This window comes from Corella eumyota, chromosome 6, assembly GCF_963082875.1.
Source record: "Corella eumyota chromosome 6, kaCorEumy4.1, whole genome shotgun sequence".
In the NCBI taxonomy this organism is placed as follows: Eukaryota; Metazoa; Chordata; class Ascidiacea; order Phlebobranchia; family Corellidae; genus Corella; species Corella eumyota.
This window is the reverse complement of record NC_137495.1, coordinates 3,242,579-3,261,169: the sequence shown is the minus strand read 5'-3', so window position 1 is coordinate 3,261,169 and position 18,591 is coordinate 3,242,579. Positions and strand designations below refer to the sequence as shown.

The 18,591-nt window shown below is 29.8% G+C and overlaps 4 protein-coding genes across 4 annotated transcripts; all 4 read left to right on the top strand.

Moving 5' to 3' along the window:
* The first annotated feature begins 668 nt into the window (after positions 1–668).
* Positions 669–6,976, top strand: LOC145755397 (transmembrane protease serine 9-like). The gene is made up of 14 exons (XM_082571622.1): positions 669–901; positions 1,084–1,255; positions 1,447–1,550; positions 1,690–1,851; positions 2,080–2,203; positions 2,681–2,865; positions 3,373–3,630; positions 5,318–5,461; positions 5,549–5,729; positions 5,925–6,025; positions 6,122–6,280; positions 6,362–6,491; positions 6,573–6,757; positions 6,837–6,976. The coding sequence occupies exons 1-14, from the start codon at positions 805–807 to the stop codon at positions 6,842–6,844; spliced, it is 2,010 nt and encodes a 669-aa protein (XP_082427748.1). The 5' UTR covers positions 669–804; the 3' UTR covers positions 6,845–6,976.
* Positions 6,977–8,639: 1,663 nt separating this feature from the next.
* LOC145755255 (trypsin-1-like) lies at positions 8,640–10,332 on the top strand. The gene is made up of 7 exons (XM_082571479.1): positions 8,640–8,773; positions 8,846–9,026; positions 9,222–9,322; positions 9,419–9,577; positions 9,658–9,787; positions 9,867–10,051; positions 10,129–10,332. Exons 1-7 carry the CDS (start codon positions 8,683–8,685, stop codon positions 10,134–10,136), a joined length of 855 nt encoding a protein of 284 aa, XP_082427605.1. The 5' UTR covers positions 8,640–8,682; the 3' UTR covers positions 10,137–10,332.
* A 762-nt stretch (positions 10,333–11,094) lies between these two features.
* LOC145755395 (serine protease 33-like) lies at positions 11,095–14,505 on the top strand. The gene is made up of 10 exons (XM_082571620.1): positions 11,095–11,191; positions 11,276–11,456; positions 11,631–11,731; positions 11,806–11,964; positions 12,041–12,173; positions 12,241–12,425; positions 13,677–13,748; positions 13,834–14,014; positions 14,154–14,254; positions 14,330–14,505. The coding sequence occupies exons 1-10, from the start codon at positions 11,095–11,097 to the stop codon at positions 14,503–14,505; spliced, it is 1,386 nt and encodes a 461-aa protein (XP_082427746.1).
* A 40-nt stretch (positions 14,506–14,545) lies between these two features.
* On the top strand, positions 14,546–18,142 carry LOC145755394 (transmembrane protease serine 9-like). The gene is made up of 9 exons (XM_082571619.1): positions 14,546–14,617; positions 14,733–14,952; positions 16,441–16,557; positions 16,618–16,798; positions 16,965–17,065; positions 17,171–17,329; positions 17,399–17,528; positions 17,619–17,822; positions 17,872–18,142. The coding sequence occupies exons 1-9, from the start codon at positions 14,546–14,548 to the stop codon at positions 18,140–18,142; spliced, it is 1,455 nt and encodes a 484-aa protein (XP_082427745.1).
* Positions 18,143–18,591: the final 449 nt, after the last annotated feature.

The following is an 18,591-nucleotide window of genomic DNA, read 5'->3' as shown; positions in this document are numbered from 1 at the left end:
TGACGGGGTATGATAAAATTAAAAAATATATATTTAAGCAAGTAATATGAACAAACCAATAAAATTAAAACGGAAATTTTTAAAAACCATTTTTGACCAAAAGTGTTAGGAAAACGATATTGACTGGCAAACATTACTCTTTTTTATATTTCTTTTTAGTTATATCAAGGCTTACCTGTGGCAATAAAAAATAGTAAAAATTTACTGCCTTTTTCAAACAAACATTATAATTCAATTCAAATAAAATCTCACGTGAGAAGTAATGGAATTTTTTTTAAATTTTTTTTTAACTAGAAACAACAGTTACTGTAATATTGTTATTGAACAAAAATTCCCAATGTCATTGTATAGGAACTTTTCCATGTTGATTTTGTTACTTTGTTTGAGGGGTAATGGAAAGTTTTTTTTTGTACAGCGAATAGTGAACCCTTGATCAATAGATTTAAAGTTAAGAGAAATAGGCTTGGCTGTAAAAGACAATGCGATCTGATTTACACTAAGAGTAAGCCAATATTAAATGAATAATCAACCTGATACAATATTGACTTGTTTTAAATCATTTCACAACTTTTCATTTGTTAAAAACATATTTTTAACCAGTCTTTAAAAACATTTGGTCAAGCAACAGATTTTAGTTAACAAAGACAAAATTAAAGACAGTTCAAGTTGTGTATATATATAAAGCAATTTACTAAAGGCAATAGTAAGTTAATCACTTTTACATTTGTTTGTCCAGAGTTTAAAGTTTTATTATATTAAATTAGAAAAATAAAGTTTTATTTTTTTGCGTCTGTTTTTGATAAAATGTACAAAATTGTTTTACTCATAAGCGTGTTTCTTCTACAAAGTGTTACTGGAAAATTTTTAATCGATATTAAAAATCTGGATGAATTATTGACTGGTAAGACTAAACACTTTACGATATTATTTTATATATTATATTTAAATTAAAAAACCTCAAAAAAATCAACAACATTTTATAAATAGTGTTCAACATAATGTATCGCCAAGCATTATAATTAATCGTATGTTAAATGACCTTACAATTTCTTAAAGATTTTATATAGAAATTTTTTTGTCTAGTAAACTCTCATGAAGGAGAAGGTCGCATTGTAGGAGGAAGTGAAGCTCAGTTGGGTGATTATCCCTACCAAGGTCTATTTTTACAATTTTTTGGCGATGGAACGGCGAGTTTATGTGGATGCTCAATTTTAAACGATTTTTGGCTGGTCACTGCCGCTCATTGTACAGAAGGGTAAGTGTTTTAAATCAATGATAAATGCCAACAAAAAAACACTTTTCAAGTTTTATATGATAACTTATTAAACATAATACAGGAAGTTTATACTAGCATAAAACAAACGATTGTAAATGTTAATAACTAACGTTAAAACATGTTATAAAAATCCCCAATTTAATCTAAGTGTTTACTTTTTAACTCTATAGCGTCGATTTACGCCAAGTTGAAATATATCTTGGTATAAATCGAATATCGACCAGAAGAATAATTGGAGACTTGTACACGGTTTCAAGGATTGTCGACCATCCAAGTAAATTAAATAACGATTCTAAGTTGCCTTTTTCAAACAAACATCGAAAAGATGTTTAAAACATAACTTGAGATAGGTTTTTTAAAGTATAACTAGAACATTTTTTTTATGATAAATTAACTTGTATGATATTTTTTAGATTTTAATTCAGTAGATCTAGCAAACGATATTAGCTTGCTCGAGCTGACGTCACAAATTGTTATGACGTCAGCAGTTAAACCCATCTCCTTACCCCAACAAGGACAAAACGTGGCAGTAAATACAGAATGTATTATATCTGGATGGGGAACAACAACTAGTGGTAAAAGTCCAGTTTTAATTAATATTATCGCACTACTTGTATTTGTTTAATCAGCTAAAGGTTCAAGTACAAATATCATTTCGCTTAAACTATTTTTCTTAGATTAAAGACTATGAAAACTGAAGGGTAGGGTGGCAAAGGCTACTTAAAATTTGGGCTGTGGAGTCGGCTTCACTATATCAAAAATTATTATAATATAAAACTTTAATAAAAAAATTTGTTTTGTAGATGGATCCACGTCAGATGTTTTACTTAAAGCGACAGTTCCTATTGTAAGTAACGCTCAGTGCGAGGATTGGTATTTTCCTGATCTAGGATTCAGTTTTCCCTACGATTCGCAAATGTGTGCAGGGTAAGCGTTATTTATGGTAAACAAACTTTTAAAGTTATCTTTGACCTAGCATTACAAAATCATATTCTCAACTCTCAACAAAAAATTCCAATCAATACAAACATGTTATTGGCAAGTTTGTAAAACTAAAGTAAAACAAACACTTTGATTAGAATACTTGCTACACCACCATGAGGTCGTGGGTTTAATCCCCACTGCTCTCATGCTGTAGCGCCCTTAAGTAAGGCGCTATAAACGGTATGAACTCCTGCTGAGCCAGCACATAATCAGCAGCATAATTATCGGGCAATTATAATCCATAATATCCAAACTGCTAAAGGCAACTCGAGACTGGGTCGGAGTAACAGTTGTTACTCTATGTTTAGGTCGCGCATTCAACTTTTCCATATCGAGGATAAAGATATATCCCAAAAAAATGTATAAATTTTCTCACATGAAAAACGTTTTCGTTATAAATACACAAATTTAAAAAAACAGGTACCAGCAAGGTGGTGTTGACACATGTCAGGGTGATAGTGGTGGCCCATTGGCTTGCTTGAACGACCAACAAACTTATATTCTACAAGGTGTGACTAGTTTTGGAATAGGCTGTGCTAACTTTGAACAGCCTGGCGTTTACACACGAGTGTCGGAGTATGTAGATTGGATTGATAATATAATAGGTAAGTGTATACATTGTTAACACAAGTTAATGACTTGTATAATATGTATATAGAGCAGGCCAAACCATATTCTAATTTACCTTATACGCAGCAATTTACATGTAACAACGGTATAGTAAAAGTTAAGGTTAAACTAGCTTAGGCCTTTATAAATTTTAGTTGGAATTAGGGTTTATGTGATATTTGATAAGACAGTGTATTTGTTTCACAAATGTGTTAAAAACTTAACCTAAATATTGTAATTTAAAAGATGAGGGCAGTGGTAACGAAATAACTCCGACAAATCCACCAATAACAACGACTTCAAAAGCTAACAAATTATTTAATTCTAACTCAATAATTTGCACAATTGCATTATCATTAATTTGCCTTATCGTAGAAACAAAATTTCTTCTTTAATAGTTTCTTTAAATCAACTAAAGATCAAATTACAGAGTGTTATTAATTTATTTAATTTTCTAGGTAATTAGATTTTCTTATACATATTTTATAATCAAAAAATTGTAGCTTTACCTTCGACCACTGCAACTTTAATTTCTACAAAATCAATACGTACAGAAACAAGCCGAGCAGGCGGAAATCTTACAAACATGATGCCTACAAAATATGCTACTACAGAAAGAATATCAACATACGCGAAAACTACAGAGAAAATTTCCTCTACAGAGACAACTAACATAATTACAACAACAAACACTAGCAACCATTTGGGCATGTACCCAGAATTTTTAATTATCAATATTTTGATTGCCACTGTACTTATACGTTAATTAAATTGATTTTTCTAATATATATAAATAACGTTCTTTAAACAATAAAAACACTGTTTTAATACACCTGTCTTCTGTTTTACCAAAATATAGGCAGCTATAAAATTCTTTATTTTCAAACATTTTATTCTAAAAAAAGGGTTGAAATATTATGTAAAAAGTATATAAATAAATCTTTAACAAATACATTTGTTATGTAAATTTCCTTGTCAAACCTCCTGTACAAATATAAAATTGAGCTTATGGTGTTAAAAATAATAAAGTCGATTTCCGTACATAACAAATCATGATGCTTATACACAGTAGAAAGCCTAATACCATGGTAACAAAAATCAGAATGAACAGTCAACAAAATCACATTCTATAGGGTGTGACTTGTTTTAGGCCTGAAGCACAAATAAATAATTTAAACAAATTGAAAAATTACGTAAAAATGTTTTTCCAAATTGAAACGCATAACTTAAGCTTTCAGATATTTTCTTACAAATATTGAACACCTTGGGTAATAAATGTAAAGAATTAACATTTTAGCAATTATATTTTTATATGAAAAGAAATTATATAATAAAACACACATCCTTGATAAACCCAATTATAACATCTAAATCAGAGGTCGGCCATCACCGGGCCGGTGCCAGTTCATGAGCAGTACGTTATCGGGTCGCATACTTTTGCCAGGTTAAATGCTTTGAAACAGAAACGAGTTTTTTTTTATTTGTAAGCTTATTTTGACATAGAAAAATTTAAAAATGTTTATTAGCGATTTGATAAAGAAATGAATTGCTTTAAATTTATTTGCGTCTCTTAAAACATCATTATTAGCTGATTGATTTCTTTCACCCGAAAATGTAAAAAAAATTGTTTTTTTTAAAGCCGGTCCGCGAAAAAGATTTTAGTTTTAAATCGGTCCGCAGTGCAAAAAGGTTGCCGACCCCTGATCTAAATGAATACAAGTTTTTAATTTTGTTGTGGAGGTTAGTTGTATACACAAAAATGTTGTTTCACAAACATACAAACATATTTAAAACAAAATTAAAAAAAAATTTATTAGAAAATTAATAAAATCGCTACTTAAACTAATAAACACAGTTCATATTTAATCGACAAATAACAATGCTGAGCTTTGAACACTCTGTTTGAATAACACAGTTGATTATCTCTTTAAACTTTAAATAAAATTAACGAAGAATTTCTCAAAAATAATAATTTTGTTATAGGTATTATAATTACATCATTAAAAGTATTTACAGCCTTATTTTTCATAACAACGTTTCTGTTTTTGCAAAATAACTATAAAAAACAACATCATTAACACAAAGTTTTTGGTGCTAAAACTCTTTTCTTAAAACACCCATATTTTCCTTTATCTTTCTTATGTACTTACAACAGCGTTCGTCGTGATAGAGAAATAATAAAGTTATATAATTCGGTAGTTAATGTACAAAACATTAACGAAGTAAACACTTGATCAAAAAGTTACAGGAACACGAAAACCACGAAAATAATCCAAAACAAAGCAAAGCTTTGAAAATGGATTTTGAATAACACGTTTGATTATCTCGTTAAGCTTAAAATAGATTTTATTATAGAATAAATTTTATTGCCAATCAAATTTTAAACGAGCGTTTGAATCTATAAATATCCTCGATTTTCAACAACAAAATATAACTTGTTAAAACAAGCAAACTTGAAACTACATTTTCTTAACAAAAAGTTTTATACTACAAGTACGAATATGAAGCTGCTGGGACTGATTTTAGCTGTCTTTGCGATTCAAACTGCGAACGCAAAAAGCTTCATTCAAATTGATCAACTTACACTGCCAGGTAATTACAAACGTTTCGTTATTAAATTATTTAAAAAACTAATCGTAATAAAAACAACAATTAACAACAAAATTCTGTTTTTCGTAGTTGTACATGTTTCAAAAATCGGAGAAAGTCGAATCGTGGGCGGAAATTCAGCGCAGTTGGGGGATTACCCCTATCAGGGTTTGTATCTGCGATTTTTAGGTGATGGTACCGCAAATGTATGTGGTTGTTCGATTCTGAACGCAAATTGGCTGGTCACCACTGCCCGCTGTACAAGTGAAGTGTAGGTTTTAAACTTTTAATTTAAAGAATAATATTTTGTTTTCAAACAATCTAAATATTTAATTAAATAAGGAAATAACAGTTATGTTATTTATATCGCATTTTTAAACGACTTCCGGAAGTACAAATAATATTATGGTAATGAATCGGGCAGTTCTACAAGATATTAAAAATTTTAACAATTATATTATTACAGTATAGATTTAACTCAGGTCCAAATCCATCTTGGAATAAATGCAATAAGCGACAGGAGTCTAGCTAACTTGTATCTAGCTTCAAGAATAGAAAATCATCCAGGTAAATAACAACAATATTTTACACCCCAATAAAAAACATATAATTTTTAGTTATTCCAACAAACAAAATAACATTAATAAAATATGAAATATTTAGATTACAATGCCGGCCTCATTCTAAACGACATCAGTGTAATTAAACTTACGTCATCAATTGTATGGTCTTCTTCGCGACAACCTATTTTATTACCCAGTCAGGGAGTCAACATACCTGCCGGTGTTGGTTGTACAATAACAGGATGGGGAAGTACAACCGGTAACAAACAAACCTTAAAATATTTTTTTACTTTTTTTGCACATAAAACACTTACAACACTGTTTAATTTTCTTTAAATAGATGGTGGTGCGATTTCAGAAGTACTACAGCACGCGACAGTTCCTATCGTGAGTAACTCCCAATGTAAAGCTTGGTATTCAGTTTTAGTTTCAGGTAGAGATGTTCCAGTTCCGTCCGAAGTTTGTGCTGGGTAAGACATTTTTTTACAAAAAATGGTCACTAACTTCACAAAACAAAACGTAATTGTAAATATTTTTCCACGTATAAACAGGTACAATCAAGGTGGTGTTGGTTCGTGCCAAGGTGACGGTGGTGGCCCATTAGCTTGCTGGGATAGTCAACAAAATTACGTTCTACAGGGTGTGTCAACCTTTGGGGTTGGTTGTGCTCAAGCTCAAGCACCAGGGGTGTATACTCGAGTGTCAGACTTTGTGAACTGGATTGAAGGCAAAATAGGTGAATTTAAACAATGAAATTTTATATCTTAATAATTAAATCCCAACAAAAAGTTAATGATATATATATTTTTTGACAGCCACATAAAATCCTGGTACGATCGACGAAATCAGCACCATCAATAATTAGTCATCACGCTGCTGCGATTGTAATGACTCTAATTTAATTTTTGCTTTATTTTCAATCCTTGTTGTTGTTTTTTTAAATTTTGTGTTTTTAAAATTTGATGTTTTTAAAATTTGTTTTACCAAAATATAGGCAGCTATAAAATTCTTTATTTTCAAACATTTTATTCTAAAAAAAGGGTTGAAAACATAATGTAAAAAAATATATAAATAAATTTTTAACAAATAAATTTGTTATGTAAATGTCCTTGTCAAACCTCCTGTACAAATATAAAATTGAGCTTATGGTGTTAAAAATAATAAAGTCGATTTCCGTGCATAACAAATCATGATACTTACACAGTAGAAAGCCTAATACCATGGTAACAAAAATCAAAATGAACAGTCAACAAAATTATATTTTATAGGGTGTGACTGGATTTGGGCCTGAAGCACAAATAAATAATTTAAACAAATTGAAAAATTACGTAAAAAGTTTTTCTAAATTGAAACGCATAACTTAAGCTTTCAGATATTTTCTTACAAATATTGAACACCCGACATTGGGTAATGTAACGCATTAACATTTTATTTTTAGCAAATATGTTTTTACATGAAAAGAAATTATATAATAAAACACACGTCCTTGATAAAGCCAATTATAATATCTTAATCAGAGATCGGCAACCACCGAGCCATTGCTAGGTTATGAGCAGTACGTTATCGGGCCACATACTTTTCCAGGTTAAATGCTTTGAAACAGAAACGTTTTTTTTCTTTTTTGTAAGCTTATTTTAACATAGAAAAACATTTAAAAATGTTTATTAGCGATTTGATAAAGAAATGAATTGCTTTAAACTTATTTGCGTCTTTTAAAATATCATTATTAGCTAAACTGATTGATTTTTTCACCCGAAAATGCAAAAAAAAAATGTTTTTTTTTAAAGCCGGTCCGCGAAAAAGATTGCAGTTCGGTCCGCAGTGCAAAAAGGTTGCCGACCCCTGATCTAAATGAATACAAGTTTTTAATTTTGTTGTGGAGGTTAGTTGTATACACAAAAATGGTGTTTCACAAACATACAAACATATTTAAAACAAAATTAAAAAAGAATTTATCGGAAAATTAATAAAATCGCTACTTAATCTAATAAACATTTACACAGTTCATATTTAATCGACAAATAACGGTGCTGAGACAAAGAAAAATGCTGAGCTTAGAAAATTCTGTTTGAATAACACAGTTGATTATCTCTTTAAACTAAAATTAACGAAAGATTTCTCAAAAATAATAATATTGTTATAGGTATTATAATTACATCATTAAAAGTATTTATAGCCTTATTTTCCATAACAACGTTTCTGTTTTTGCAAAATAACTTTAAAAACAACATCATTAACACAAAGTTTTTGGTGCTAAAACTCTTTTCTTAAAACACCCATATTTTTCCTTTATCTTTCTTATGTACTTACAACAACGTTCGTCGTGATAGAGAAATAATAAAGTTATATAATTCGGTAGTTAATGTACAAAACATTAACGAAGTAAACACTTGATCAAAAAGTTACAGGAACACGAAAACCACGAAAATAATCCAAAACAAAGCAAAGCTTTGAAAATGGATTTTGAATAACACGTTTGATTATCTCGTTAAGCTTAAAATAGATTTTATTATAGAATAAATTTTATTGTCAATCAAATTTTAAACGAGCGTTTGAATCTATAAATATCCTCGATTTTCAACAACAAAATATAACTTGTTAAAACAAGCAAACTTGAAACTACATTTTCTTAACAAAAAGTTTTATACTACAAGTACGAATATGAAGCTGCTGGGACTGATTTTAGCTGTCTTTGCGATTCAAACTGCGAATGCAAAAAGCTTCATTCAAATTGATCAACTTACACTGCCAGGTAAAAACAAACGTTCCTTTATTGAATTATCTAAAAAAAAAACAATTAACAACAAAATTCTGTTTTTCGTAGTTGTACATGTTTCAAAAATCGGAGAAAGTCGAATTGTGGGCGGAAATTCAGCGCAGTTGGGGGATTACCCCTATCAGGGTTTGTATCTGCGATTTTTAGGTGATGGTACCGCAAATGTATGTGGTTGTTCGATTCTGAACGCAAATTGGCTGGTCACCACTGCCCGCTGTACAAGTGAAGTGTAGGTTTTAAACTTTTAATTTAAAGAATAATATTTTGGTTTTAAACAATCTAAACATTTAATTAAATACGGCAATAACAGTTATGTTATTTATATCGCATTTTTAAACGACTTCCGGAAGTACAAATAATATTATGGTAATGAATCGGGCAGTTCTACAAGATATTAAAAATTTTAACAATTATATTATTACAGTATAGATTTAACTCAGATCCAAATCCATCTTGGAATAAATGCAATAAGCGACAGGAGTCTAGCTAACTTGTATCTAGCTTCAAGAATAGAAAATCATCCAGGTAAATAACAACAATATTTTACACCCCAATAAAAAACATATAATTTTTAGTTATTCCAACAAACAAAATAACATTAATAAAATATGAAATATTTAGATTACAATGCCGGCCTCATTCTAAACGACATCAGTGTAATTAAACTTACGTCATCAATTGTATGGTCTTCTTCGCGACAACCTATTTTATTACCCAGTCAGGGAGTCAACATCCCTGCCGGTGTTGGTTGTACAATAACAGGATGGGGAAGTACAACCGGTAACAAACAAACCTTAAAATAATTTTTACTTATTTTGCACAAACAACACTTACAACACTGTTTAATTTTCTTTAAATAGATGGTGGTGCGATCTCAGAAGTACTACAGCACGCGACAGTTCCTATCGTGAGTAACTCCCAATGTAAAGCTTGGTATTCAGTTTTAGTTTCAGGTAGAGATGTTCCAGTTCCGTCCGAAGTTTGTGCTGGGTAAGACATTTTTTTACAAAAAAGACACTAATTTTACAAAACAAAACGTAATTGTAAATATCTTTTCACGTATAAACAGATACAATCAAGGTGGTGTTGGTTCGTGCCAAGGTGACGGTGGTGGCCCATTAGCTTGCTGGGATAGTCAACAAAATTACGTTCTACAGGGTGTGTCAACCTTTGGGGTTGGTTGTGCTCAAGCTCAAGCACCAGGGGTGTATACTCGAGTGTCAGACTTTGTGAACTGGATTGAAGGCAAAATAGGTGAATTTAAACAATGAAATTTTATATCTTAATAATTAAATCCCAACAAAAAGTTAATGATATATGTTTTTTGACAGCCACATAAAATGCTGGTACGATTGACGAAATCAGCACCATCAATAATTAGTCATCACGCTGCTGCGATTGTAATGACTCTAATTTAATTTTTGCTTTATTTTCAATCCTTGTTGTTGTTTTTTTAAATTTTGTGTTTTTAAAATTTGATGTTTTTAAAATTTGTTATATAGCGATTCAACCGCGTGTTTAAATTTAAAAACTGTTATCCAATGAACGCAAACAACATTTAATAATATGTAAATCAAATTTTTATTCAGTATTTGGCATTTAATCTGTGTTGTGTATTTTATAATTAATAAAACATAACAACATATTTTTAAGCGTTTAGTATACAACATTTCATAGTTCAATTAAATAAAAAATTAGACTAAACAAAATTATTAAGCGGTTTCACTAAATACTTTCAAGCAAGCTCATAAACATAAACTAAGAAGATAACGCCCACTGATTAAATTTTAACAAACACGTTAAAGCAATAAATAATTCCATCATATAAAAGCTGTTATAGCTGGCTCTATATAATAATAAATACTATTTTTTACAATAGAAATATTATAAAAAAAACGTATAAACGCAAGGTTCCTAAGGCCTCGATCCCTTTCCTTAAACACGTACACTTTTCTATACGATTACTACAAGGCTTGTCGTGATAAAGTGATGTCAACACTACTTAAAACCGTAGTTAATCTACAAAATTTGCGCAGTTAAAATTAAATTAAAGTATGTCCAATAGCAAGAAAATATGCTGAGCTTTAAAAATTCTGTTTGAATAAAAGGTTCAACTATCTCATAAACATTAAATACTTTTCAAAATAAGTAATTTTAACAACATTTTTATCATTTAAAAGATGAAAAGGTGATCATATAAATACTTTAAAATTTAACGACAAAGCATAGTAAGTAAAAATAGTTGATTGAAAATTTAAGTTAATTTTTTAATTTACAGTTTATTATACAAGTACGAAATGAAACTCTTGGGACTGATTTTAGCTGGATTTCTTTTTCAGATTGTTAATGGGAAACATAAGATTCCAAATGAACAACTTGGTAGTTTGTTGCCAGGTTAATGCGAACGTTTTTTAAACTTTTCTAAAAAATTCCATTTTTGAATACAACTATTGGTAAAAAATGTTTTGTTTTATGTAGTTGTGGGTCTTTTAAAAAGCGGAGAAAGTCGTATTGTGGGCGGTAACCCTGCGCAGTTAGGTGATTACCCTTGGCAGTGTTTATTCTTACGGTTTAGAAACGATGGAAGGTTAGTGTTATGCGGATGTTCAATTCTGAACGAATATTGGATTGTCACTTCTGCTTTTTGTACATCACTAGTGTAGGTTTAAATTAACTTATTCATGAAATAACATAAAGGCCATAAACGATCTAAATGGTCAAAAATTTATATATGAAGCCTAATATTTTGATTATTGCATCCAAATCTAAAGTTTATATTTTATTCACAAAGTTTTTTAAATTTAAAACATTTAAGCAAATGATATTGATACAGTACACATCCAAACCAAATTAATATCCATCTTGGAATAATTGATGTAAGCGACAGAAGTATAAATAACTTGTATTTTGTTTCAAGAGTGGAAAACCACCCAGGTAACTAATAATAATTTGTTTTAGGAGGTAAAGCAATATTATTTTCCAGTACTAAAACACAAATAAATTTCCAGATTATAAAAAAAACATAAATCTAAACGACATCAGTTTAATTCAACTCACGACACGCATTGAAATGACGTCATCTGTGCAACCAATTTCTTTACCCAATCGCGGACAAGACGTTCATGAAGGAATTAAATGTACAATAACTGGGTGGGGAACAACGACAGGTGAAAACCAAATTAAAAAAACTTATCCTTATTGGGCTTAACACACTTACTACGATGTGTGATTATGTTAAAACAGAGGATAGTGAAATTATTTCGGAGATATTACAACATGCGACAGTTCCTATCGTAAGGAACTCCCAATGTAGAAGTTGGTATAAGGTTCTAGTTCCAAGCAGAATTATTCCACTAGACACTGAAGTTTGTGCTGGGTAAGAAATTTAGACAAATTGAAATTTTACAGAACAAATGTACATTTGTTGATTTATTTACAAACAGATATGCTGAAGGTGGAATCGATAGATGCCATGGTGATAATGGTGGCCCATTGGCTTGCTTAAACAATCAACAAAATTACGTTCTACAAGGTGTGACTAGCTTTGGAGATGAATGTGGCAAAGCAGAAGCACCAGGAGTGTACACTCGAGTGTCAGAGTATGTGAATTGGATTCAAAACACAATAGGTAAAATGTATTGTTAACATGAGTAATAAACCGGTTTAATATCTTTTGATTGAACATCTACAGTCTATATGAAAACAACTAACCAACTATTAATAACCCGCTTGTTATTAAAAAGATGAAGGCAGTGGTGGAGGACCTCCAACAAATCCACCAATAAAAACGACTTCAAAAGCTAACAAATTACCTAATTTTAACTCAATAATTTGCACAATTGCATTATCTCTAATTTGCCTTATCGTAGAAACAAAATTTATTCTCTTATAATTGTTTTAAATCAACTAAAGATCAAATCACAGAGTGTTATTAATTTATTTAATTTTGTAAATAATTCGATTTTTTTTTATACGCTAGTAATACCTACCCCTTAAATGCCATCCGTTTTACGTAAATTTAAATGTAATAATATTATCTATTTGCTAAAATTTATCTGTAAATAAATGATTATCAGAAATTTAAATAACATTCTTGAATAATACCAATGTCCATCAAAATTTTCATTTAGTATTTGGCATCTAATCTATGTTGTGTATTTTTTGATTAATAAAACATAACAACATATCCTCATGCTTTTAATATACAACATTTCATAGTTCAATTTAATAAAAAATTAGACTAAACAAAATTATTTAGCGCTATATGCTAAATACTTTGAAGTAAGCTAATAAACATAAACTAATGGATAATAACAAAAAACTAGAAGACAACGCCCTTTAATTAAATTATAATAAACATTCCGGTAATGCAATAAATAATTGCACCATACAAAAGCTTTTATAGCTAGCTCTATATAAAAAAAGATTTTTACAATCGAAATATTAAAAAAAACATATAAACGCGTGATTATTAAGGCTATGACCTACACCCTAAAACTCGTACATTTTTTCTTTACAATTACTACAATGCTCGTCGTGATAAAGTGATGTAACGTTATTTGAACCCGCAGTTAATGTACGAAATTTTTACGCAAATAAATAAAGTAAAACTATTTAAGAGCAAAAAAATTATCAAGCTTTAAAAATTATGTTTGAATAACAAGTTCAACTATCTCATAAACATTCATTGGTTTCAAAAAAAGAAATTTCAATAACATTTTTTATCATTTAAAAGATAAAAAAAATAGATCATAGAAATACCTTCAAATTTAACAACAAAATATAGTATGTTGAAAGAATTACTTGAAACTGCATCGTTTTTCTAATTTGCATTTTTATCATACAAGTACGAATATGAAACTCGTTGGATTGATTTTAGCTGGATTTCTATTTCAGATTGTTAATGGGAAACATAAGATTCCAAATGAACAACTTGGTAATTTGTTGTCAGGTTAATGCGAACGTTTTTTAAACTTTTCGAAAAAGTTGCAGGTTTTGAATACAACTATTGGTAAAAAATGTTTTGTTTTATGTAGTTGTGGGTCTTTCAAAAAGCGGAGAAAGTCGCATTGTGGGCGGTAACCCTGCACGGTTAGGTGATTACCCTTGGCAGTGTTTATTCTTACGGTTTAGAAACGATGGAAGGTTAGTGTTATGCGGATGTTCAGTTCTGAACGAATATTGGATTGTCACTTCTGCTTTTTGTACATCACTGGCGTAGGTTTAAATTAAGCTTTAATAATGAAATAAGTATTAAGGCCATAAACAATACACGGTCTATAAATAAAACGACAATTATTTTATATGAAGTCTATTATTTCAATTTAAAACATTTAAATAACTTGTATTGATACAGTACACATTTAAACCAAATTAATATCCATCTTGGAATAATTGATGTAAGAGACAGAAGTATAAATAATTTGTATCTTGTTTCAAGAATGGAAAACCATCCAGGTAACTAACGTGAAATTATCTTAGAAGGTAAAGCAACATTATATTTCCAGTACTAAAACACAAATAAAATTCTAGATTATATTCATAACACGAGACAAAACGACATCAGTTTGATTCAACTTACTATACGCATTGTAATGTCGTTATTGGTGCGACCGATTTCTTTACCCCAACATGGACAAGACGTTTCTGCGGGAACTTATTGTACAGTATCTGGATGGGGATCAACAACCGGTAATAAACAAACCTGACATAAAATTATTACTTAATTGACTTAACACACTTACTACGATGTATGATTATGTTAAAACAGAAGATGATAACAACATTTTAAATGTATTACAACATGCGACAGTTCCTATCGTGAGTAACTTCCAATGTAGAAGTTAGTATAAGGTTCTAGTTCCAAGCAGAGTTATTCCACTAGACACTGAAGTTTGTGCTGGGTAAAAAATTTAGACAAATTGAAATTTTACAGAACAAATGTACATTTGTTGATTTATTTACAAACAGATACGCTGAAGGTGGTGTTAGTTTTTGCCATGGTGACATTGGTGGCCCATTAGCTTGCTTGGACAGTCAACAAAATTACGTTCTACAAGGTGTGACTAGTTTTGCGATTGGTTGTGCTCAAGCAGAAGCACCAGGAGTGTATACTCGAGTGTCAGAGTATGTGAACTGGATTCAAAATACAATTGGTAAATGTATTGTTAACACAAATGATAGACTTGGTTAATATCTTTTAAAATAATATTTACAGTCTATATGATAATAACTAACCAACTTTTAATAAACTAGCTTGTTATTTAAAAGGTGGGGGCAGTGGCGGAGGACCTCCAACAAATCCACCAATAAAAACGACTTCAAAAGCAAACAAATTACTTAATTTTAACTCAATAATTTGCACAATTGCATTATCTCTAATTTGCCTTATCGTAGAAACAAAATTGATTCTTTAATAATTGCTTTAAGTCAACTAAAGATTAAATCACAGAGTGTTATTCAATTATTTAATTTTGTAAATAATTAGATTTTCTTATATGTTTTACGTAAGTGTAAAGGTAATAATATTATCTATTTGCTAAAATTTAACTGTAAATAAATGATTATCACAAATTTAAATAGCATTCGCTTCATCGTAGTAAAAAAAACATTAAAAGCTTTTGTTAAAGTTATTAAAAAATGCAACATAAAAATGCTTTATAGCTGTTAAAATGCTACTGTGTGATACTGGTTAATAATTAATTTTAACACAAGTATTAAAAAAAGATAAGGAAAATGTACTACAATGCTTGAAACGCTTGCCCAAAAGAAGTTATTTTATCACTATTAAATTTAACACATTTTTTTGTAAAAATATTTTATCTTGATTGTTCAATATCGGGTTTTTGGAAATTTTACTCATACAGAAGCCAAAAAAGAATTTTAATAATGTAATCATAAACAAACTTTAATACAAATAATAATTTTTGCATAAAAAATATTTTATAATTCATAAAAAAATTAAATCTTAGAAATTCAAAAAAGAAAGTATATCAATGTTATTTAAAAGAAAAAGTTATCCCAAGCAATCTGTTTTATAACAGATCAAGAATCAAAAACAGAACATGAATGTGTGGTTTATAACAAAAACTTAGAAAATAACAACGAATAAAATGTTTTGATAAACATTACGTCAATGCATGAAAAAATTGCGCCATACGAAAGTATTTAAAGTTAGTTCCGTACGAAAGTTTGCGCAATACGAAAGTATTTAAAGTTAGTTCCGTGAATTGTTTTTAGCTTTTTACATCAAAAATAATAAAAAAAAACTTTATAAACACGAAGTTCTCCGAACTATAACCCTTTTCCTAAAATACATCTTTTTTTCTTCAAATTTACTATAATGCTCGTCGTGATAGAGTGGTGTCAACACTATTTAACTAGGTACTCAATCTACAAAATATCTACCCCGTGATTATTTAATCAAAATACTATTGCCCAGTAGGAGAAAAAAATTTGTTTGAACAATGAGTTTAACCATCTCATAAACATTAATGACTTTCTAAAATTAGTAATTTTTTTACCATTTATTATTATTCAAAAGATAAAAAACCTAGCTATATAAATACCTTAGATTTCAAACAACAAAGCATAGTAAGTAAAAATAGTTGATTGAAATTTCAAGTTAATTTTTTGATTTGCAGTTTATTTTACAAGTACGAATATGAAACTTTTGGGAATAATTTTAGCTGGATTTCTGTTTCAGATTAGCAATGGAAAAAATATCATTTCAATTGAACAACTTGGTAATTTGTTGCCAGGTTAATGCAAACTTTTCTTTTAACTTTCCTAAAAATTGCAACTTTTTTTGTTTTGTGTAGTTGTGGATATTTCAAAAAGCGGAGAAAGTCGAATTGTGGGCGGAAACCCAGCACAATTAGGTGATTACCCCTACCAGGGTTTATTCTTACATTTTAATGACGATGGAACTGGAAGTCTATGTGGTTGTTCAATTTTGAACGAATATTGGCTGGTCACAGCTGCTCATTGTACATTCCCAGTGTAGGTTTTAAATTTTTTAAATAAAAGAATAATATATTAGTTTCAAACAATCTAAATTTTTAATACACAAAAAAAAATATGAAAGCTATTATGTTTATAGTGTTTATATATATATTACAACGGGCGCTTTATAATTTTAAACACTTAAATATCTTATAATTTACAGTACAGATTTAACTCAGATTCAAATCCACCTTGGAATAAATGCAATAAGCGACAGGAGTCAAGCTAACTTGTATCTAGCTTCAAGAATAGAAAATCATCCAGGTAAATAATACGAATTTATCTCAAAAGTTAAAACAACATTATATTTCCAGTTAGTACTAAAACTTTCTATTTTCCAAAATAATCTCAAATTATGTAAATTTCTAGATTACAATGCAAACCTACTACAAAACGATATCAGTTTGATTCAACTTACGTCACCAATTGTAATGACGTCATCGGTACAACCGATCCCTTTACCCCAGTCTGGACAAAACATTTCTGCAGGAATTAATTGTACAATATCTGGATGGGGAACAACGACCGGTAATAAACAAACCTGACAAAAAAACGTGTACTTGTATCGAATAAAACAGTAAAATTGTGTTTGAATAGAGGATGGTGCGATCTCGGAGGTATTACAACAAGCAACAGTTCCTATCGTGAGTAACTCCCAATGTAAAGCGTGGTATTCAGTTTTAATTTCAGGCAGAGATATTCCTCTTGCTACTGAAGTTTGTGCTGGGTAAGAAATTTAACTAATAAAAAAATAACAATGCAGAAAGTATATGTAAAATACAATTTGGTTTATATTTGTTTTCGTACAAATAAATAGGTACCACCAAGGTGGTGTTGATTCGTGCCAAGGTGACAGTGGTGGTCCATTAGCTTGCTTGGACAGTCAACAAAATTACATTCTACAAGGTGTGACAAGTTTTGGGGTTGGTTGTGCTCAAGCAGAAGCACCAGGGGTGTATACTCGAGTGTCAGAATATGTAGAATGGATTCAAAACATAATAGGTAAAGAAAAACCATGTCTGTTTGTAATTTTATATATTAATCCTTACTAAGTTATATCATTTTAATAGTGACAGAAAATGCCACAGATTCAACGCAAACAACTACAACACAAACAACAACCACAACGCCAGCAACAACAACAACGACAGTAACAACAACAACAAAGCCAACAACAACTTTAACAGCCACAACGCCAAAAACCACAACGCCAGCGACAACAACAAGGCCAAAAACAACAACAACAACAACGCCAGTAACAACAAATCTAACAGCCACAACGCCTACAACTTTATTGCCAACAACTACCACGATAGCCCCAATCAGTACAACAAGTTCTAGCAATAATTTAGTCATTCAGTGCTTAAATTTTACTCTTTTAATTGTGGTTTCACTGTTGTACAATATTTATTTTTGATTATGATTTTCAAGTAGAAATATAGTTAGTTAGTTCTTCTGCTTAATTCTCATTAATTATTTTAATATTTTAGCAGGAGTATACTGTTTTTAATCTATATTATTTGTATATTTGCAATTTGTAAACCATATTAAAAGTTTAAATTATATTTTCCCTGATTTTTGAATTTCTTTAAATTAGTTGGCTACTTTAAAAAGCAAAGACGCTTAAGCTAAATATAAAACATACATCTTTCAATAAATTTTTTTTTAATTAACTAAAGATTTGCATAGAATAATAAGTGCATAATTTATGGCAACTTGATCAAAAAGTAACCTTCAATATTTAAACAGTTAAAACAAGGTCAATAAACAAAGCATTACAACTATAACTT

Excerpts from the sequence above, each read along its gene's own strand:
- LOC145755395 (XM_082571620.1), top strand. The coding sequence starts at position 11,095 with ATGAAACTCTTGGGACTGATTTTAGCTGGATTTCTTTTTCAGATTGTT. Across the intron at positions 11,732-11,805 it reads AAGAGTGGAAAACCACCCAG|ATTATAAAAAAAACATAAAT; the intron begins GTAACTAATAAT and ends ATAAATTTCCAG. Across the intron at positions 14,015-14,153 it reads GCTTTTTGTACATCACTGGC|TACACATTTAAACCAAATTA; the intron begins GTAGGTTTAAAT and ends GTATTGATACAG.
- LOC145755397 (XM_082571622.1), top strand. The coding sequence starts at position 805 with ATGTACAAAATTGTTTTACTCATAAGCGTGTTTCTTCTACAAAGTGTT. Across the intron at positions 2,204-2,680 it reads GATTCGCAAATGTGTGCAGG|GTACCAGCAAGGTGGTGTTG; the intron begins GTAAGCGTTATT and ends TTAAAAAAACAG. Across the intron at positions 6,281-6,361 it reads AGGATGGGGAAGTACAACCG|ATGGTGGTGCGATTTCAGAA; the intron begins GTAACAAACAAA and ends TTCTTTAAATAG.
- LOC145755394 (XM_082571619.1), top strand. The coding sequence starts at position 14,546 with ATGTATGATTATGTTAAAACAGAAGATGATAACAACATTTTAAATGTA. Across the intron at positions 14,618-14,732 it reads AACATGCGACAGTTCCTATC|AACAAATGTACATTTGTTGA; the intron begins GTGAGTAACTTC and ends GAAATTTTACAG. Across the intron at positions 16,799-16,964 it reads GCTCATTGTACATTCCCAGT|TACAGATTTAACTCAGATTC; the intron begins GTAGGTTTTAAA and ends TATAATTTACAG.
- LOC145755255 (XM_082571479.1), top strand. The coding sequence starts at position 8,683 with ATGAAGCTGCTGGGACTGATTTTAGCTGTCTTTGCGATTCAAACTGCG. Across the intron at positions 9,578-9,657 it reads AGGATGGGGAAGTACAACCG|ATGGTGGTGCGATCTCAGAA; the intron begins GTAACAAACAAA and ends TTCTTTAAATAG. Across the intron at positions 9,788-9,866 it reads CCGTCCGAAGTTTGTGCTGG|ATACAATCAAGGTGGTGTTG; the intron begins GTAAGACATTTT and ends ACGTATAAACAG.